The 21,096-nt window shown below is 40.3% G+C and overlaps 2 protein-coding genes across 8 annotated transcripts in view; one reads left to right on the top strand and one right to left on the bottom strand.

Moving 5' to 3' along the window:
• WWC2 (WW and C2 domain containing 2) overlaps positions 1-3,198 on the bottom strand; it is a 95,982-nt gene extending 92,784 nt beyond the window's left edge. For 3 of the 4 annotated variants that reach the window (XM_072928347.1, XM_072928346.1, XM_072928344.1), the window contains exon 1: positions 2,518-2,533. Coding sequence is in view for 1 of the 4 variants with exons in the window: in XM_030271290.4 (XP_030127150.4) it covers positions 2,518-2,648 (131 nt within the window). In the remaining 3 variants the exon portion in view is untranslated. Of the gene's footprint in view, positions 1-2,517 lie in introns of all 4 variants that reach the window. The other variant, XM_030271290.4, reaches the window with a different exon arrangement.
• DCTD (dCMP deaminase) overlaps positions 1,817-21,096 on the top strand; it is a 60,105-nt gene continuing 40,825 nt past the window's right edge. For 2 of the 4 annotated variants that reach the window (XM_032748120.3, XM_072928350.1), the window contains exon 1: positions 1,821-2,206. In XM_032748120.3, the coding sequence (XP_032604011.1) occupies positions 2,145-2,206 (62 nt within the window). In that variant the 5' untranslated portion in view covers positions 1,821-2,144. Of the gene's footprint in view, positions 2,207-3,733; positions 3,779-21,096 lie in introns of all 4 variants that reach the window. The other 2 variants (XM_072928348.1, XM_072928349.1) reach the window with 2 other exon arrangements.

Below are 21,096 nucleotides of genomic sequence, written 5' to 3' on the forward strand. Positions count from 1 at the left end.
ATATTAATTCACATCTGGTGAATTAATTCACATACTGGTATAAGGTAACAAAGTTCCTGACTGTGCTCAAATACACCTGGCAATTTACAAACATATGGCTAACGTCTCACAGCACTGGTCTTCAGTATTTGTATCTTCTAAATCAAAGAGGATAAAAATTATTTTAGAACATTAAACATGACTTTTCTATGTAATCATCCAGGGAATGAAGTGCAACAAGAGCAGAAGGAATATTGTCAGTAAAAACTTATCTATTTTACACTTGCTTTACCAATGAAACATTTTAGAAGCCTGTGTACTATAATATTCCACAGGTGCATCATGAAAACATTATGATCTCTTTGAGAAAAAATAGTTGGGGGAAAAGAAAGTCCTAAAGTATCACCAGACAACGCAACATGTTTTCAGTCATTCTTCATAATCCATTACTTTCATTTTGACAATTTATTGTAAGTTTTAGAACAACATTGATCCAGATTTTATTGTATTGACAAACTTGGAAAATCACTTCTCAATTTTTCTGACAGCAAGCTCAAATGATGTTCTGTATGGCTTCCAAATGAATATTCTCTAAATACATGGAAGATAAAACTGAATCTAAAGCAAATTCATCACAAGACTTTAACGAATTTCTTATTACCTTTTCCAAAACAAGTCACCAGTATAAATACAGACTGCAAACAGAGATATTGCAAATACAAATACTTCAAGCTGCACATCAAATGAGCTTGTCAGGCTCTCTTCTGTGCAGGCAATTCAGCTTCACAGCTGAGCCACGTACACTAAAGCATAGATTCTCTTAGGTACCTAGGGCAAAATCCCTTTTTGTTTGTTTTGCATGACTGACACAGGTTAACAATTATTTCAAACACTACTCTTCTAAAAAAAGGTCTTTATAATCTGTAATGAGAACTAAAGGAGTAAGGTCTCAGGACTTGGTTTCCCTTTCACCTGTAAGGTATTAGTGAAACAATATTTATCCTATCCCTACAGGATGGCAAACACACAAGTGTTATTTCACTGTCTACTCTGTTAATGAGAGTGAAAACTCAAATTTTACCATCAAATATGAATAGTCTTGAACTTTTCAGGACTACAGAATGTATTAGTAGTATAGTATAGTACAGAATAAATTAGTAGTCTACTCATTTGAAGCAGTATTAGAACATTCCATATCACATTTTGCTTTATCTCAATCACACCATCTTCTATTCTGCTTTGAAAACACAAATTTAAGGTCTAAAACTGAACAAAACTTCATATCCACTATTTCTAGAGACAGTAAAGATAGAAGTTTTATACTGCCTGCATTAAAAAAAAAAAAAAAACAACCAACCAAACAAGAATGCCAGGTGCAATAAATAACACTGTCTTGTACAACTTATCATCTCACTGATATTTACAAGGTAATTAACATGTTGTGAAGTACAGAGAAGTTTAAGCATGAAGTTTGCCACTACTGGAATTTGCTATTATAGCAAGTAAGACTGAGCAGTAGGCCTTACACAGCACATGATGCTCGTCAAAACTTCCCTCTGCAACTTACAGCCAGCAAGCTTCACCACAACCACCTTTTCTAAGTTCACCTGAGAAATAGAAAACAAGGCCTTCATTTATAATTCAGTGCTGCTTGTTTCATAAATTTAGAAGTTGGATTGGTTTTTTTTTTTTAGATAATAAGACTGCACTGTTTCCAATTGCAACATCATATGTTATAATATGCACAAAGTTTTGGCGTTTAATTGCTTTTCAGCACCACTTGGGACAGAAGAGATGTTTTGCACTAGGTATCTTGTGCGCCTGTGATCCAACTATTAAAAATCCAGCTATTAAAAACAGTCATTGAAGCCGACGCACAGAGCCAGCATCCGTGCCCAGCCGGCAGAGCTGCCACGGGCACTCCGGGCCGAGCAGCCCTCTCCTCATAGGGCGCTTCCCTCGCTGCAGCACTTCCACAGCAGTTTCACGGAGCTCAGCACGGGAGGGGCAGCAAACTCCGGCTGGCGGGGGCCGAGCGGATTTGGGCTGGCTGAGGCCTAGCGAGCACACGAGGCCTCCGGCTGGCCCGGCTCCTTCCCCGGCAGCCCCGCACCGCTCCGGCGGGCCGGGGGAGCGGGGCCGCACGGCAGGGCCCGGCGCCGGGGATGCTCCGCCACCCAGGACGGGGCAGGCGGCCCCGCTCCGCAGCGCCCGGGGAAGACGCAGGGTGAGGAGCCAGCGCCTCCGGTCTGGGAGGGACTCGCAAACTTTGGTACCTGTCGGGAACTCCCCAAATGCCAGCAACCCCCCGGCCGCTCCCAGAGAAGCTCCACAGGCTTCTCCCTCCCTCCCCGCCCCAACACCAACTCAAGCCACAGGTTCAGAAACAAGCCTGTACCTGTGCCTGTGGGAAGGAGGGCACGCTGTGCCCCCCGCTGCCCGTCCCGAGGGGACCCTCCGGCGCGCCCCCCGCCCGTCCCTGCCGGCTCCGAGCCCACCGCCCGCCCGGGCCTCGCCGCCTCCCTGCCCGCGCTCCACCTGTCCCGGGGGTCGATCCAGCTGGTCTGCTTGGTGTTGTGGTCGATGTAGAAGACTTTGCCGTCGTAATCCCTCGCCTCCTCCCAGCCATCGGGTAAGGGAAGCTGCCCATTCCCCGCTTTCCTAGGCATGGTCGGACGGCGGGGGTAGCTGCTCCATAGGGACAGAAAGAAAGACGGGAAGCGGGAAAAGCCCCGACCCGGGCCGGGGAAGGGGCCGGGAGCGGGGGCTCGCGGGAGCCCAGGGAAGCCCTCTGCCGGGTCTCAGTCCACCATGCCCGGGCTGCCGCCTCGCCCGCGCCGCGGCGGCGGGTCAGGGCTGCCGGCAGAGCCCAGCTGCCGTCTGGGCGCGGGGAGCCCGGCTGAGCCCCGGGCGGCCACGGCCGCCGCTCATTAGCATGAGATTAGCATCCATCTCATCTGCATGCACATTCCTCCCGCCGCATTCCTCAGGGTTAACCCTGGCCGCGCTGCCCGCCGGGCTGGGCCGGGCAGGCCCCGGCCGCGGAGCCGGCGCGGAAGCGTCCGGCGGGCAGGAGCGGGGGAAAGGCTGCGAGAGGGGCCCGCCTGCTTCCATCGAGCTTTGCCCGGGGGCTCTGCCGGCCTGGGGGCAGGGGACAGCCCCCCGCGGGGTCGGGCGCTCCGGCCGCGTCCCTGCAGCCCCGCGGGGACAGCAGCGCCCCGGCAGGACGGACACCGGCGCGTCCCGTTCTTTGTCTGCGAACTTGCTGCGGCCCTGCATCGGGTGGCGCAGGAGACTTTGTCGTGGGGCATGTCCTGGCCCTCGGAGCGCGGGGAACGTGCCCTGGGAAAAGGCAGCTTTGCCGCTGCCTCCATGCCCCGAGTCGGGGCGGTGTCGAGTTCCCTCTCCCAGCCGTTCAGGTCTCGCCTGCGTCCCTTAACATCCTTGGGAACTCTCGCTAAAGTCCAGTAAGGTTCAAGGGTTCCTAAAAAGGACCTTGTTATTTAAAATACTTGAGTTCAAAATTTAAATACAAATGGGAACCCCTCTTTAACCGTGAAAGTACCTGAACTTAGTGTCTTTAGTTTTGTTTTTGTATGTTTGTTGGTTTAGGGTTTTTTAACAGAACCAGTGAGGAATATGTGCATGCCGTGAGTGCCCTGGACTGTTGTGGCCTGAAAAGCAAGCAGCTAAGTCGCATTAAGTATAGACACCAGGTGTGAGTTACTGAGTGTTTACCTCTCATTTGCCATAGGAGAAGAGTACCCCGGGCTGGTTACCGTGGTTCAGCTGATAGAAGGTAACTTGATGAGCTCTATTAATTTGCATGTGTATCTGATTCCCAAGATCTGGCACCAGAAGTAGAGCATCAATGGGGGAATGTGACTCTTTAGTTTAGCAGCTAGAACTCCTAGGTAACTCAAGTCCCTGTTTCCTAGAATGGTTTATTTCTTTTCATTTAAAGTTACTGGTTTTAAGTAACAAGATTTTCCTGGGAGAGGAAGTCTTAAACCCAGAGCTGGTTTTGTGGTGGGTTTGTTCGGTTCGTATTGTTTGTTTGTTTGGTTGGGGTTTTTTTGGGGGGGTGTGGTTTTTGGGGTTTTTTGTTTGTTTTGTTTTTAATGTCTGTTTATCTTCTCCATTATAGCTTTCTAGTATTCAGCTCTATAAATTATTCTTCTGAGGCAATTTAAACTTATTAAGTACTGGACTTGTTCTGTGCACAAGTTTTTGGATTCCACTTGAGAGGCCACGTATCTGACAAGCATTGAAGTAACTAATTTGCAGTTATGTAAGTCCTACTATTGGGTCTGCTCCTAAACAGAAAAATGTACCAAGATACAATTTTAATTTAGCTAATTGTCAGATACACATACGATCTGTATTATTTTAGTCATTCTACATATTTTATTCTGCCATCTTGTCTCCAAATGACCCATATGGCTCCCTTCTCCAGACTTTTTTGAAGATTTTGACATCTCTTATATTAAGGTAATGTGCAGTGAAACCGTACATTAACTGTACTTCATACATGAAGTAAGGTCCTGGTAGGTAACAGTGGAGAAAAACTGAGCTATGCTAACATCTGGATATCCATAAGAGTTGAGCTGCTTTGGGAATGCAGCAGGATCACTGCCTATTAAAGAGACAGATGCATTTCTTCTCAGTGAGAATATTGTTTCAATGAGCTTTTTGGTTTGTAAGGGACAGTTTTCTTGTCCATCAGTAAAAAACCACCCCCACATTTACCAAGCATTTAGTTTGTGTCCTTCTAAACCTTCTACTCAATTTTATAATTTGTTTATAGATGTTGCCCCATAGTGAGAAATTACATGTGGCGGTTGTGGGACAGGATAAACTGAATTTCCTTTTCCGTTTTAAAGTTCAGTTTGCATTATCAATAAGACATTTTATGTAAGTTGATAAAAATCTATAGAGGATATACATTTCTTTCTGAAACCAACTGCCAGTTACTTACCTTTGGCATTAACCAGGAGCTTTTATAACAATATAGCCTTTTTCATCTTGAAAAAGCAGGCCTGCTGTACTCATAGTATCTAAATAATTCACACAAAAGAAAGAATAAAATTAGAACATCTGTAATACCAAGACAGAACATCATTTGTGTCAATACTTCCTCTGAAGGTAGTAGCAACAGTAGTCATGGCACCTAAGGGAATACTCAGTTCCTACTCTCTGTCCCCACCAAGGCAGGCAGACCCACATCTTTGATTATTGGTAAGATGAGATCCACATGGATGTGGATCTGAGTTATAACCATCTTTACCAATGTAATACTTCTCATAAGAAGACATCCATATTTTTATTCTCATAAATAAATGGAAATTGTAGTTCTTAAATTTTGGAAATGACTACACTGAAGTCATTGCATAATTGTCTAATTTTTACACATATGCTTGTGTGTCTATGTACAGATGTGCTTACACTGAAGTATAAACTGCTGCATGGTGTTAGGCTCTCCCCTTCCTCCCTCTGTTTTCCATTGTTTGAATACTTCATTGTGTTTACATCTACTGTTAGAGTCTACAGTCCGGAATGCCAGTTTAGGACTACTTAGACATGACAGTGCTTGACATCAGATGGACAAAAAGTAGGTATTATTTGTGTAAACAGACCTTTAATATTGCCAGTGAGAACATATGGAGTTTTAAAGGTATTTTTTCAAGTATAACTCCTGCATTTCAACTGATAACCTGCCTAGCATGTTGTGCTGACATTGTCAGCTGACAGCATACCACAGATTGTTTGGCTTAATTACATAAGACAGCATACTTCAGAAGATGTACGCATGCTTTATTCAAAACACAGAGGGGTTCATATGAAGGAGGTGTCCAAAAGCACAGAATAATTTAGTTGTGGCATGATTTAAGTATCTGTCAAAAAGTATGATAAATAACAAGAGCTAATCATTCCTATCTTATGCTTTGCATATGCAAAAATGGCCTGAAGACATTCCCATGGTAATTAGTGAGTAGTTAAAGAATTGAGGTAAAGGGAATTAGAATCATAACTGTTTTGTGTTGACTAGAAGAAAAAATGTCTATGTGAAAATTCAGAACACAAGTATGGAAATGGCTGTATCCAAAGGAGATCTTCAAAGGCCTATACTTGTATCCTGTCACATAACAAGAAACATATCCTCTCCAGTCTTCGCTAATGTAGTTAATCTCCTGGTACTCTCTGCTTGCCTTTTCATAATAAGGCTGTTCCTGGGACTGGCTGTGATCAAATAAACCTGTGTTTGTACCTTGTCCTTCCCTAATAGGGGACTCCCTTAATTTGATCCACTGGAGTGTCATCCCTGGTGAAATGTACAGCTGTTACAGCTCTAAATTGTACTATCCACAAATGGCTCTGAAGCACGAGCTGCAGCAGTTTCCCTGAAAATTTCCATACTTCAGCTTTCACTGCTTGCGCACAGATTTTGAGTATAGCATGAATTATGAAGTATGGCAACAGAATTAATTTCTAGAAGCATCTGACAAAAATATTTGAAAATATATATTGGTTACGTTGGGGTTTGTTTTAACACTTAAACCACCAAATATGTTCAATCAGTCCGAGTTCTGTCACATGCAGCTACTGTGGAACTCTAAAAAGTAATCAGCATTTTCAGCATTATAAATATTTGTTTATTTAATAACAGTGACTTTTATCTGACAGCTATGTTTTTGAGGACAAAAGCACACACAAAAAATTCTCCCATATGCAGTGAGATTTTTACTTTTAAAAAGTGTTTAAAAAGTCCTGCAAAGAAAAATTCTGTATATGCATGAGAGAGGAAAGGAGGAGGAGTGCTGCTTTTACTGTTGTCAGCTTCTGATGCATGTATACATCTGACAGTAAAAGATCTTTGGATAATACTGTTTCTGGTTGAATTTATGAAGCTCTGCAGAATCGATGGAGCCAGATAATGTTTGTGCACGTCCAGCTTTTCTTGTTTTTCCAAAGCCTGCTCTATCCACTTACATCCATTTGAACAGCTTGCTGCTTAGACAGTTCTACAAAGATTTCCCAGAGTATCAGTGGAAAAAAATATACCAAGTTCTGCTTCAAATTAATATACTAGCCCTTTTTTTTTCCCAGAATTTTGGCCTCTTTTTTTCATACTAATCTGAAAGTAAGCGCAGAGAATGATTTCAAGTTAGTGTTAGTCTGATTAAAAGTTTAGAGTAGAAAATGAAAAGTTTAGAATGGAAATTATATGATATGAGCTTTGTCTCAAAATTAGCTATGGAAATGTGAGCAATGCTTTCATGGTAAAATCTTCTCAAACTCCCCCCAAGCCATTCATTAACCTGACTTTACATTCAATTCTGTTAAGTCTGATTCATACTGCTGAAATTTCTGTGGACAAAGAGAAAAGAAGATGGAAAATTTTGGCTTTTCCAAAATCCCTAGGGCTGATGAGGTTCAAATTAGTGTCTGATGCATATTCTCAAAAGATTCTTGATGCAGTCTTGGTATTAAATCTCCCATAGTAACAGTCTCACTGTATCTTTTGTGTATTTCTGATACTTGTACACAGATTTAGGTTTCCTACGTTTCGTCATATCTGTGGAATTACTCTGTATATTCCCTGCTGCCTAATGGCTTTGGAAAACCACAGAGCATGTCTGGTTAGCCAAAAAGGGTCCCAAGAGCCTGGTCTTCTATTTTGGCCACATGTAAGAAAGAAGCTGGCCAGCAATAGAGGAGTACTGCTTATTGTAAATGTAGGTGAACCCAATGGGAAGAAATTACGATGTCTGACTTAATTTAGAAGGCTGAATTATTTCTTCATTATAACTATGTTAAAATACATGAATATACTATATAAAAGGAGGATATTAAAACGACATATTACTTTCTCTGACTTTAACGCAACTCGTGACCCACTCTCGAGAGTGTAGATACAGGTGGATTGGATTGGCCATCAGGTTCAAACAATCCTTACTAGAATTTAATCAAGCACTCACTCCAGGTAAACAATTCTCCAACACATTCCACATAAAAAAAACAAAGAGCAAAAATAGAACTGGTTTTCTCTTTCATTTCTCTCTGTACACCTCTATGAAAAATCCTAAGAGGGAGAGAAATGTGCTTGCCACAACTACTCATTGGCACTAAGGGAAGAATGGAGGAACTTCTCAATAACAGCTCCTTTGGCAGTGAACAACAGTTAATTTCTTGAAGTATTAAAGATGTTTTATAAACTAGTATTCAAGTTCACAAGTTTACAGAGCTAATGCTTTTAACAGTCCCTCTCTACTGTTGCAAGGAGTTAAGTGTTCCCACCTCAGAAGAAAGCACTTAGTGTGCGTTTGCTGTGTTGTATCTAAGGGGAGAAACACATGAAACATGAAATGTTGTGTTTTAGCAATAGCAACCTGAAATACATTTCTTCTCTATATTATCCATGTATTTTCAGGAGCACTGTGCAGTGAATGAAGTAGACTGGACTAATAGAGTATTTAACATCTGCATTATAGAAGAAAAAATTATTCTCTGACTGATGGAGAGGCTTAGGGAACCTTTCTTCTAAGAAATGAAAAATTGTATTTTAAATGCAAAGAAGTACGGACTTGTCACACTCTAATATAAAGAAGTGCTTCTTTTCCCCTTTACTCACTTTTCATCTCTTCTTTCTCCTCAAAAATACAGTTTCTTTGCATGAATTGGAAGTATTTTGATGTCTGACCTAGCCAATAACAAATGAACCTCAATCCTATCTTATTGCTAAATGAGGCTAAAATAAAAAACTTGCACACTGCAAAAATAAAATCAATCTCTGCAAATTTATAGCAAAAATGGAACTGATCCCATCTATATCATGATTTAACACTTCTAGACTGCTAGAGATGTTACTGAACTGTATGAATCATTTCATGGTAATTTTCATTCTAGTCTGGTTATCCAGAATCCCAATGTTTGTACTTTTTGGAGGACTGAAACAGGTTGAAGAACACAACATGATATTATTATGTCCACTTTTCAGTGAGCATCAAAAAAAGAATTCTGTTAACTGACATGATGGAGTAAAACATACCTATATGAAATAGAGTAGGTATTAGAATGTTGGGTGCTTTCAGCTCCTGAACTGAGTCTATTGAACTGAATTATGTTAATTTTATGATTTCAGTATGTGGTCTCAGAAATGCTTGGGGTAAACTTTATTATCACAAGGAAAACATAATTCATACAAAAATTCCTTTTTTGGTATCTTATTCCCAGGTAAAATATGTATAAAAGTTAACAATTTCATATGGTCAAGCATGTGTAATGAAATGTTTGTATCTACATACAAGACATATGACAAAATTTCAAATTCTCTCCTTTGACTTTGTGGAAAAACATAACAAAAGCATAAATTGGTGTTGGCTGTACTTGTGTGTTCATAAATGAAACACACTAATAAAGAAACAGCTTCCAACACCATAAAAAGATTACACTGAGCAAGAATTAAAAAAATATTTTGAATCTAGGCAAAGTCTGCAAAATTTAAGTATTAAAAAATGCATAATCCTTGGGCTATGAAATGTCAGAGGTGTTGCTGATTATCAGCTGTTCTGTAAAGGTGAAAGCAAAAGGATATATAGCTGATGCTTATACCAAAGGAATCACAGGTTTACAGGATGATGGAGGTTGAAAGAGTGTCACCTGGAGGTCATCCTGTTCAATCTGGTTACACGGGGCCCTCTAGAGATAATTGCCGAGGATCATATCCAGGCATTCTTTGTAGTATCTCCAAAAATGGAGATTCCCCAGCTTCTCAGGTCGACATGCTCCACTGCTTGGTTACCCTCACAGGAAAAAGTTGTTTCATGATGTTCAGAGGGAAACTCCTTGTCTCCGTTTTTGGTCATTGCCTCTGATCTTGTCCCTGAGCACCACTGAAAAGAGCCTGGCTCCATCTCCTTTGCATCCTTCCTTCAGGCATTTCTGTTCATTCATGAGATACAACAGAGCCTTTTCTTCACCAGGCTCAAGAATCCTACTTGCTCAGTCTTTACTCCTGTGAGGTACTCCAGTCTCTTAATCATCCTTGTGTGGTGTTTTGCTGGACTCTTGCACAGGGAAGCCCAACATTTTACTCAGCATGCCAGATGTGACCAGTGCTGAGTAGAGGACAAGGATCACCTTCTTCCGTCACCTTGTATCACCCTGGCCTGGAGTGTGTACTGGTGCATGAGGTTATTCCTCCTCAGGTACAGGACCTTGCAATTTTCTTTTTTTGCTGAACTTCATGAGATTTCTGTTTGCTCATTTCTCCACATCTTTAAAGGGTAGAAAAGATTGCCTTTTAAATCAAACATACCAAACCAAAGAAACTGCTGAACTGCAAACTGGCTTCTTGAACTGTAGGTCAGAGGTTCCCTGGCAAGCAAGCAACTAGATGTTTGGAATCAGTGATGCTTTGCTTTTAGTCTCTCTGGACAATCAGAACAAGTGATAAACTATCTCAAGATGGTGGTCTCTGCAGCTGTAAGTGGTGTTGTGGACATCATCACTCATAAAAGACCTTGGTTCTTCTACAGAAGCATTAATACATGACTGTACAACTCAATATGCCATGTTCAGTAATTGAAACAAATTGAACTGTGTGGGGGTTAATATAAAGAAGAAAAATATTGTTTTCACATACTGATTCAGAAATTCTCTGATCACTTAACATGGACACCTTTTTTTCCCCAAACATAAATGTGAAAGAAGTTCAATACTCTTATGCAACAGTGTGCTTCCCACTCCAGTAACACAGAAACAGTAAGTTTGGGCATTTCTTTTAGATTGCAGAATTAGGTCTTCCACCCCAAGGAAATAAAGTGGAATATATCTTCAAAATACAGAAGTTACAAAGTACAACTTCGATCTAGTTTCACCCCTTATAATTAAACCAGGATCCATGGTGATTTTTGATCTATCACTGATGGTCACTGTGCCCCCAGTGTGTACTGTCATACCTGTACCAATCTTGCTGCTCCCTTCTCTGGAGGATCCCCACGCCCCCACTTCTTGGAAGTCTTGTAAGTGGCTGTAGTCCCGCTCTACCTATTGCTGTGCGCAGGCAGCAAAGGACCATACTGCCAACAGTGACATCTGCTGTTCGAGTCAGTGGCTGGGGTTGTCATTTAAACCATTCCACTCTGCCAGAAAAACAAGTCAAAGTCAAAACAGGAGTTCTTAGCTTGGGTTCTGCTCGGGAAAGGTTCTAGGTGAAGGGGAATATGCTACACATCCTGCAGTGGCCTCAAAACATCACCAATAGACTCTCTAGCCGTGAGAGCTGGAAGAAGACTTGGTGGTTCCATAGAGTTAAAGAAGCGTTTACAACACTCCCAGATGCGTAATGTGATTCTCAGGGTTGTCCTGTGCAGGGCCAGCAGCTGGAGTCAATGATCCTTGTGAGTCCCTTCTAGCTCAGCTTATTCTGTGACTCTAAGAAGCAGCAGCTGGAGATTGAGGGCTGGCACCCTTCCCATTGGTGTGCCTTCTACACTGTTTTCAGGGAACGAGCTGTTCTCAAGCTATGTGTAACATTGTTAATTACAGGTGCCAAGATGCTGGTGAGAGAAAATCAAGATCTGTCCAATTAAAACCAGATTTTAAAAATTTTAGATGGTTTTAAAACACAAGCTTCTATTTGGGGAAGAAAAGGCAAGGAAATACCCTGAAGCAATGAAGGAGAAGATGAGTTGTTTATGAAAAGACATTTTCTTGAATAAAGTAAATCCTTAAATCATGTTCCAGGAAACAAAAAAAAAAAAATCAAAAAATAGCATAAAAATCTCAAAAGCACATATATGCACATTTTGTGTCCATAATACCACATGAAAGAGTAATGCTTTTATGTATTTATCTTTAAGAGCTCTTTTTTGATGTATCAACATAAATGAAGAAAAACTGAAAATAGGTAATATTTTTCTGCTGTAGTGAACTTGCAGTGCTGTTCCTGCCCATAATCCTGTAAGGCAAGAAAGAAAAAATAATGGTACATTGCCTTTTAATGCAGCAGAGTTTACAGTAACACATTCACAGTATTCCACATCTGTGCAATATACTGCTCTAGCAGTCTCATTTCAATAATATATTCTAATCCATTAAGCTCACTCTGGTCAGCTTGCAGTGAACCATGACATTTCCAAATTAAAGTAAAATGAAAAAAACCAGACTGCAGAGCTAAAGTTCTTTTCCATAACCTTTTACTTATTTACAGAGGATTCATATATTTAAATATACAAAACCATCATGACAGAATAATTATGATGTTTTGTCATGTCATATTTTTTGAAACCATGTCAAATACTGAACTAAAGGACCTTCAGAAAACTAAGAAATAGCAAAAGTGAATAAAACCAAAGTCAAGCTATGATGAATGAAGGACAAAGGGTAATGAGCATGTCAAAACTTTGCTTTCTCTGCTGCAGTAACTGACAGTTGATACTTCTGCAGTACCAAGCAAAGTCCTGCTAGTCCAGTGATTTCAATTCTTAACCTGATCCCATATTCCTAATGGCATCCAGCCTGGGTGCAGTGCAAACTGTGTCAATTCCAGGGTGCAGCAGGGCTCCTTCACCTCTGGAAAGCCTTGCTTTTCCTGACCAGCACTGGGATATAATCTACTTGGATTGTTACACATGATTTCTGAAATCTGATATTATCTCAATGTGTAGTTAGGCTATTCATATATTTAATGTGTACTTGTATAAGCAAATTGTTCTGGCACAAGTCACAGGAGCAGGCTTTCTTGAAAGCAAACATGTAACCAATAGAAAGATAAGTACATTGCTAAACTAAGCAAGGGTAATGAATACCAAACCAAATAGGAAAGTTGCCTTCAAATGATTCCAAGAAACCCAAAGAGCTGAATGTTAGTAACTGTTGAATTTTTAATTGAAACAAGTCAAGCAGAGGATTTTTGCGTCCTAAAACCTCCATAGATTTTAATATTTATGTACCAGAATTAAGCAAAGCTTAATACCATTTCCATCACAGAATTCTTCACTTTTGTATTTTATCAAATGCGTTTAAATCTCATCCTGAAAAACTGGAAATGAATTTTTCTATTTTGCAAGTGTATATAATATGATCAAATAACTTGTTAATCTCTTCTTTGGTAAGTTTTCCCTGTAAAGCCCACTTCCTAGACACTTAATAATTTTCATTTCTTTCTTCTGACTCCATTCCAGTTAAAGGAGCTTTTTTCTCTTTGGAATGTCAGAAGTAGAATTAACTGCCCATGAGTAGTCACACTAATACCAGATACAGAGATAGGAAGCATCTATTCCCCTCTGCAACAGTTTCCATTTTATTCTGCTGTAGACTGGATTAATTCCTTCTGTTACACCATCTCATGGGACGAAGTTGTGTGCAAAAATTGCTGCTGTGACGGAGGCTCCACTTCTGAGACAGATTCCCAGGACAAAGGGCACCCTCCTCTACCAATAACCTGCATACTTCTTCCCTAAATAACACTTTTTTTTTTTTTTTTTCCTATTGAATTCTTATTGTTTACTCCTGGCATCAAATTCCAAAGTTCAGCCCATTCCAGTGCCATCTCCAACTGTTTCATAATTTATTGTCAGGAAGTATTTTATCAGCATTGTTTATTAATATTTAATGTGCCCGGCTACAAGACAGAAATATTTCTTGACCATTGGTATTTCTGCCTTTTTTCCTCAACATTATGTCTGATTCTGTTGTTGCTATTCATGAATGGAACAATGCCTCTTGTGATACCAGAATGTGAAAACCTAAACTACACAAAGTCAAAACACAGGACTCAGAGTAGACCTGTATTTTTGAGCTCTGATACCATCAGAATTATTCTGAGGAAGCTGATGTACATTTTAAGGTTTTCCAAGCAAGGATTTGTGTATACATTTATTTTACTTGAATCCATTTTGATTTAATTAATGTAGTATTAGCATTTTTTTAAAGGGATTCTTATTATTTTTTCACAAATTTTAGTATATTCCTAATATTATCCATTAATCTTAAAATCCATAAACTTTCTCCATAATGGCTCTGCAATTTTCTGTGATTTTTTTAAAAATAAGGGCTAATAGTTATAGCGATAACAACAAAAATATCATTAAGACCTTACTTGAGCCCTACTGGTCTTGCTTTATGTCATTGACAATTTATTTCACAATGTGCAATTTTTGGCTAACCACAAAATAATTTGAACTTTTTATTAGGTAGTCTAGAATTGTTTTGTAAAGCTATCATAATTTTTGGTTTATAAAGTAAATTTGCAACCCAAGAAAACACAATCAAAACCCCTTGGGCTTAGAGAAATTCAGTAATCTTAAATTTGTTTTGCTGAGGACCCCTTTAACATTTTGACAAATCTCCTGGACACTTTTCATTTCCCATCTATTCCTAGATGGCCCTTCCTGTCCCCAACCCTGAACCCTGCCTCCTTTCCAGAAAATCTCAGTCACCTTTCCTTCAGGGACAGCTTGACAAATTGATGCAAGATAAAGGTTTGACATTCTTGCTCTGACTTCCCATCTGCCTGGAAGAGCTATAGTAAGAGCACAGAAATTGACATAACCCTTTTCTGCAGCATATAATTCTCTGGACATTTTTCTGCTATATGAAGTTCTGATTCATGGCTCAAATTAATGAACACATATTCCCGCCTTCCCCAGGGGTGTTTGGGTGTTTTGGAGCCACCAGGCTGTGGCACTGGAAAGCTGCAGACCCTTGATTTCAATAGGAGCAACACCTGAACCTCTCCTTCCTGCTGAGAGCACTGGGAACAGCAGGAGGTTTTTTGTCTCCTGGACTGTAGAAAGGGGCCCCAGCAGCCAGGCTGCATTGCTTCACTCACTGGGCCTGGCTGGCTGCATCCTTATCCTCCTGCAATCAGCAGAGCTTTAAGTAGGGAGGATTTTGTCACACTCCTTCTCTTTCAGCAAAACAGGCTAATAGGACTTTTCTTATGGCTCAAGGTTTCTGATTTTCTACAATCACAGGCATACATTACAATGGGGAATGTAATGCACATTGTAGTGCACACTGCAGGTGTTGGAGTAGCTGTAGTGCATGTTATCATGATCTACTTTCAAATTTCTTTTCAAACCACAAGTCCAGGTACTTGAGAAATACTGATCACTATCTGATAATTTTGAAATAATAATATCATCCTTTGGAAGGTTCTACAAGAAAGTGTATATTAAAAATGTGTGTAGGAAAGGGATGCATCCGAACCCTTTACAGTTACATTAGTACATTAATTATTACACTCAATAAATCAACATATTATTATTATACCCAAGTTTATATTATTACATCCAGAGGGGAAACAAGTGTCACAAACAGGTGAGCAAAAGGTTTCTCCTAGCAGGATTCAAACTGTGCAGAGCTGGAGATCTACAGTGATTCAGAAGGTTTGAGACACTTTCAGAATTCAGTCTTTCTAACTGCCTACACAGAAAAGTTTTCAAATCTGTTTGCATGCTTAGATTTTAAGCTAAAACGATTAGATTTTTTTTTTTTTTGGTGTGTGCTGTGATCAAATGTAGGTAACAGGACGCATGTGCAGGTACAGTACAGTGTTTGGAAGAGCTGAGCCTTGTGAATCAGCAGAAGCTTGGAAACTTAGCAAAATATGATTTTAAGTTAAAGAGCAAAAAATAATGGTAAGTAGTATATATATGTATAATTTGACAATACATTAGGTTTTGCTATTCTCTGCTAAGAATGATACCTTTAATCTCTTGCTGCATCCAAACATTTATTTGACAAACATAAGCACGATTTTTTTCATAATATTACAAAAATTGTGTCTTAAATAAAAATATTGTTGCCATGGGACAAACTTTAGATAATATATGCAGAAGTTACAGTAGCATCAAGGAGTTCATATTTTGTAGCCATTTACATTAGGGAAAACCTGTATTAACAGTTAGCATTTTTTTTCCTCAGCAAAGTGCATTAAAAATATTTGCTAATTAAAACCTTTATATCTTTTAGACAGTAAAAGTGCTTTTCCCAACCTGCAACAGCTATGTAACTTATTTTGTTAGTGGTTTGCTAATAAAGTCAGATAAACCTTTGATTTAATAATTAGCATTTATAGAGTGCTTTCTGTCTTCAGAGCACTTTGAAAACATTAACTAATTAATTCTTGCAACTATTCTCCTGTAACTTGGGGAAGCAAGTATGTTCATAGACATTTGCCTTTGGTAAGGGGAAGAAAATATTATCTCATACATGTTATGAAATAGAGACTTAAGACATATAAATTAAGTTATTCACCTAAATTCACGAAGATGGAAATGTTGCCAGAGTAGGAACTGAAATTAAATTATTGTTGTGGTTTAATCTGGCAGGCAGCTGAACACCACACAGATGTTTGCTCATTGTCCCCCTGCCACTGGAATGGGGAAGAGAATTGGGGGGAAAAAAGGTAAAATTAATGGGTTGAGATAAAGACAATTTAATAGAACAGAAAATAAAGGAATAATGATGACGATGACGACGACGACGACGATGATGATGATAATAATAATAATAATAATAATAATAATAATAATAATAATAATAATAATAGACTTTGAATATACAAAACAAGTGGTGCACAATGCAATTGCTCACCACTCACTGACAGATATCCAGCCAGTTCCCAAGCAGTGGCCTAGGGCCAGCTTTCCCCCTAGTTTATATACTGGGCACTCTTGCAACTCACATTACCTGTCCCTCTAGGGTTGAGGTTGCTTTTCCTTGTGTCCTCTCTGAATTCATGCAGATAAATCCACAGGGTGACCCATGGTGTGTAGTCGCTCTGTCCTGTCTCTTGAGCAGAGTCCTCGTAGCTGAGATACTGGTCTGTAGTGGTGGGGAGTAGAATATATTAATTGCTGGAATTCATAGGATAGTTTTTTGGGCAGTTTCTCCACCACTGAGGCATAGGTCCTTAATGAGGCAGAGATACTTACTTTGTATTGGCAGAGCTGGACACTGTTTGTCCCTCTCTGTCTCTCCAGGTCATTGCTGACAATGAGTTGGCATAGGATGGTGTTGAGATCGGTATAAACTTCCACACATACTTTTCTCCATTTGTCTGGGTGATATACTACAGCTTTCTTAAAGTGATACCTTTCCATAGGGTCTGACAGCTGTCAGCTCCAGAAGCTGTGTACTTGTGTCCCTTTTCCTACTGCATTGTCGATGCCCTCTTCCCTAGAAAGGATCCCAGCTGCCTGGCTTTCCTACCCTCAAATTTCAGGGTTATCCCAGCAAAAAAGCTGTGAGGGGACAATGTACTCACCTGGATGAGGGCTGAAATCTTTTCACATATCTTGCATCTCACCTGGGGATAGATTACCCTCTCCTTTATGAGTTCTGCATCTTTCTCAAGTTCTCCTGATGGTCCTGCTCTGGAGTAGTCTGCATTGTCACTTTTTCCCTTAGTAAGGGAAGAATTTCTTCCTTTTCTACATGAGTTGACTTTTGCTTCCAGCATTTCTTCTTGTGTATTGGGCAGCTGATACTGGCAAGGGTTGGCTCTCTAGTACAGCTGCAGTGCTTGTCATGGAGGTTGGAGTAGCTGTGCCAGTCATGGGGGTTGGAGTAGCCATATGCCTGTGTCTACTCAAGCCTGTCAGGGGGCTTGGAGTAGCTGCAAGACCTGTTGTTTTCTCCTGAGATCCAATCACTTTCTTTTCCCCTTGCAGGTGCTGAGTAGTGTTGAGCAGGGCTTGGTTGGCCTGGGCCAGTCCCCAGCATATTGCAGTGATTTGTGTCTCCCTGGAATGCTCAGGGTGATGGCATAATTTTCCCAAACATTTTACTAATTATTCAGTATTCTCCACTTGTTCAGAAGTGAAATTCTGAAACATTGGAGGTTTGCACTGTCCAAGGTACTTGCTCTTACTATCCCCCATACCCTGCCACTCATAACTATCCAGCCTTGGGGAAGATCTGTGGGTGGTAGTCTTAAATAGTTGTTTAAACATGACCTGAAACTTATTCAGGAGACATATCAACAGGAATGTGCTGGTTTGAACATCCTGAGGATTTAAAAAATTTTCAAGAGCTGTTTTAACTAGCCTGGAGGAGAAGGGGAAGGTGAAGGAGAAAGGGCAGGTGGAGGAGCAGGGGAAAGTGTCCTCCCTTGTGTTTCCCACAGATTAGCGCTCTGAGTTGAAGAGGTAAAGAGTGTAATTATTAATAGTTCTGAGATGGCTCCCAAAGTACTGAGATGATGCTGAGTAAAAATACTAGATTAGTTTCATGGCCAGTAATTTTATCCTATCATAAGCCAGTGTTACAAAGTATAACAAAATTATACCCTTAATCCAGGCCCCAGAGGTGATAAACAGCACAACAGGAAACATACACAGCAAATAAAGTGGTATATAACACAATTCTGAGAATAAGTGCAACAGCTCTGATAGGAATTAAGTCAACATTGTGACCAGCAACTATTAAACAATTTCATAAATGCTTATAGGAAATTGGTTTTAACACATTTTAGTCTGATCTCCTGTTACATCTACCCTTTATGCCCCATGTTGGGTGGGGCACTGTGGTTTAACTAAGCAGGCAACCAAACACCACAGAGACACTTGCTCACCAACCTCCTGCCACAGAAATGGGAGAGAGAACTGGGGGAGAAAAAAAAGAAATTCATAGGTTGAGATGAGGACAGTCCAATAGGAAAGAAAAAAGAGGGGAAATAATAATAATAATTACTATGAAAATAATAATAATAACATACAAAGCAAGTGATGAACAGTACAATTGCTCACCTTATCCTGAACAATGTGCAGCCAGCTCTTGAGTAGTGGCTTCTGTCCTGTTTTTCCCTAGTTTATATGCTGAGCATGATGCCATATTCTTTGGCCAGTTTGGGTCAGCTGTACCAGCTGTGTCCCCTTCTGGCTTCTTGTTCCCAGTTTGCTCACTGGAGGGGTGCGGTGAGAAGCTGAAAGTTCCATGGCTTAGTATAAACACTGCTCAGCAACAACTTAAACATCAGTGTGTTACCAACAATATTCTCATCCTAAACCAAAACACAGCATTGTACCAGCTACTAGGAAGAAAATTGACTGTATCCCAGCTGAAACTAGGAAAGTTATTCTCTTCATCTTCTTCTCTGCTCCAGTCACTCAGATAATTTTACTGATTTTTGTCTGGGAGGGTTCAGTGAGGTCTGCCAAAGCAAAGCAAAGCAAGGCAAAGTCAGGCAAGGCAAAATAAGGCAGTGCAAAGCAATGCAAAGCTTTGGGTACTCAGGAGGCCCCTCCATCTTCTCTTAACCCAGCATCTCAGGCCACGTGCTAGTGTACGTGCATTCCTCAGGAAAGCACGTGGCAGTTCACACAACAGGTTTGCCCACATGTGCTGGGCCCAGAGTGTGACCATTGGCCAAGGAGGGGACCTCAGCAAGGGCTTTCAGTGGTCTCTCTCCTTGGGGTTCCCAGCCCTGCACCTCCCACAGTCAGTGCCATCCAACCAAGCAGGCATGTGAGGCAGGGAGCAGGTGGTATGCAGGAGGGTGCAGCAGTGTACCCAAGCATCAGACTTAATAGAGCTTCCCATACAGTGGTGCTCCTCTGGGCTCTCTGACCTCGCTAATGAACTCTTCCCACTCTGCTCTACTGGTATTAGCTCTCCTAGGCCATCACCACAATATGAAGACAAAATTTAAAAAGAAGTAGAATTGTCCTGTTGACAGCTTGCTTCATTTCTGCCTTGAGTACAACCTGCTAGTATTTATTATTGTAAAGGTGGAATATTATTTGTTCCCTTTCTTTCCTATGGGTTTATTGATTTGTGGCGTACAATAATGCCGGTTTCCTGTTTATTGCATCCCATCTAGCCACTATGTTATACTGCATTTTACCCATATGATAGATATGTCAGTCTTTGTATGTTGCAAGTGGTATGAGGAGAGTACAAACTGCAAGAAGGCTGTGTCATGGCCTTGGTGGTATCAGAGGGTAATGAGGAGTCTCTTGCAGGTTTTTGACTCAGCAAGGCAAGTAAGGTCTCTTGGTTCACAGGCTTCAGGAAATTTCTTGAAATTAAGATAATATTTTTACAGAAAATGAAGGCCATTAATAAAATTTTAAATTAATGGCTTTTTTCAATGAAATGTAGAATTCTGTAATGTATGGAGGTCCAGTTGTTAGTAATTTTTTGGTTTTGCTAAATGTTTAGAATTAATATTAGTTTGTCAGATTTTTTAAGTGTATTATTTTTTGTATGATTAAATCATAAGCTAGAAATTAATTGTATTACTGCTGTGCATCAATTCTCTTCAGCAAACATTTGAAAAAGCCAGGAAACTTCAGGATGTTTTTAATAGCTCAAATAAATTCTCATCTATCATGTGTCGTCTTTGAGCAAGAAAAACAGAGTGAAACAGCAACAGAGCAATATCTGCTGATGCACACTTCATCATTACATTCAGATAAACAATACAATTAAATAATGTAGGAGGTTTATAAAGATTGGAGCATTAAGAACCCCTTGGTGATCAGCTATTTGTTAAGTATTGAAGAGTAACTTCTTGTGATTCTGTTTCTGTACACTGAGCCTGTCGAGTGGAGACTACTAGAAAACAGAGCAGTGCTGTGTTTTGCAATTGGTGTGCCAAGCACTATTTCTCTATGGAAATGAACAGATTTTTTTTTTATTTAATACTTTATTGTATTTATAATTAGCCGTCTGGAATAAAAAAAGTTCTCTTTTAGCATCTGCAGTGATGCATTGATTCTTTCATTACAGCAAATACACATGACCCCCGGTGTTCAACTGTAAACAATAATAGTTACTGGCTTCATTAGGAAGCTAGCAGATGGCTTGTAAGTTCTCATGGTAGCATTTATCCATTTGAGGCTTGCAGCGTGCAAATGTTTGTCTTTTAAACAGGATAAAACAATGTAAAAGGGTCTCTGTGCTTTGCTTTTATTAGTAGCAATTCATTTGTTTTGCAGATTTGAATCCAAGTATCTGAGTGCACTGCCAATATTTCTTGGCTGCAGGTAAAATACTCTCTGGGCCTTACCTCTGCCTCTCTGCCATTTTCTGTACCACGAGAAATGAGGCTAAATACCACTTCCAGTGCTTTGACAGACACGTATTTTTCTTAGCAGAACT

This window comes from Taeniopygia guttata, chromosome 4, assembly GCF_048771995.1.
Source record: "Taeniopygia guttata chromosome 4, bTaeGut7.mat, whole genome shotgun sequence".
Taxonomy (NCBI): Eukaryota; Metazoa; Chordata; class Aves; order Passeriformes; family Estrildidae; genus Taeniopygia; species Taeniopygia guttata.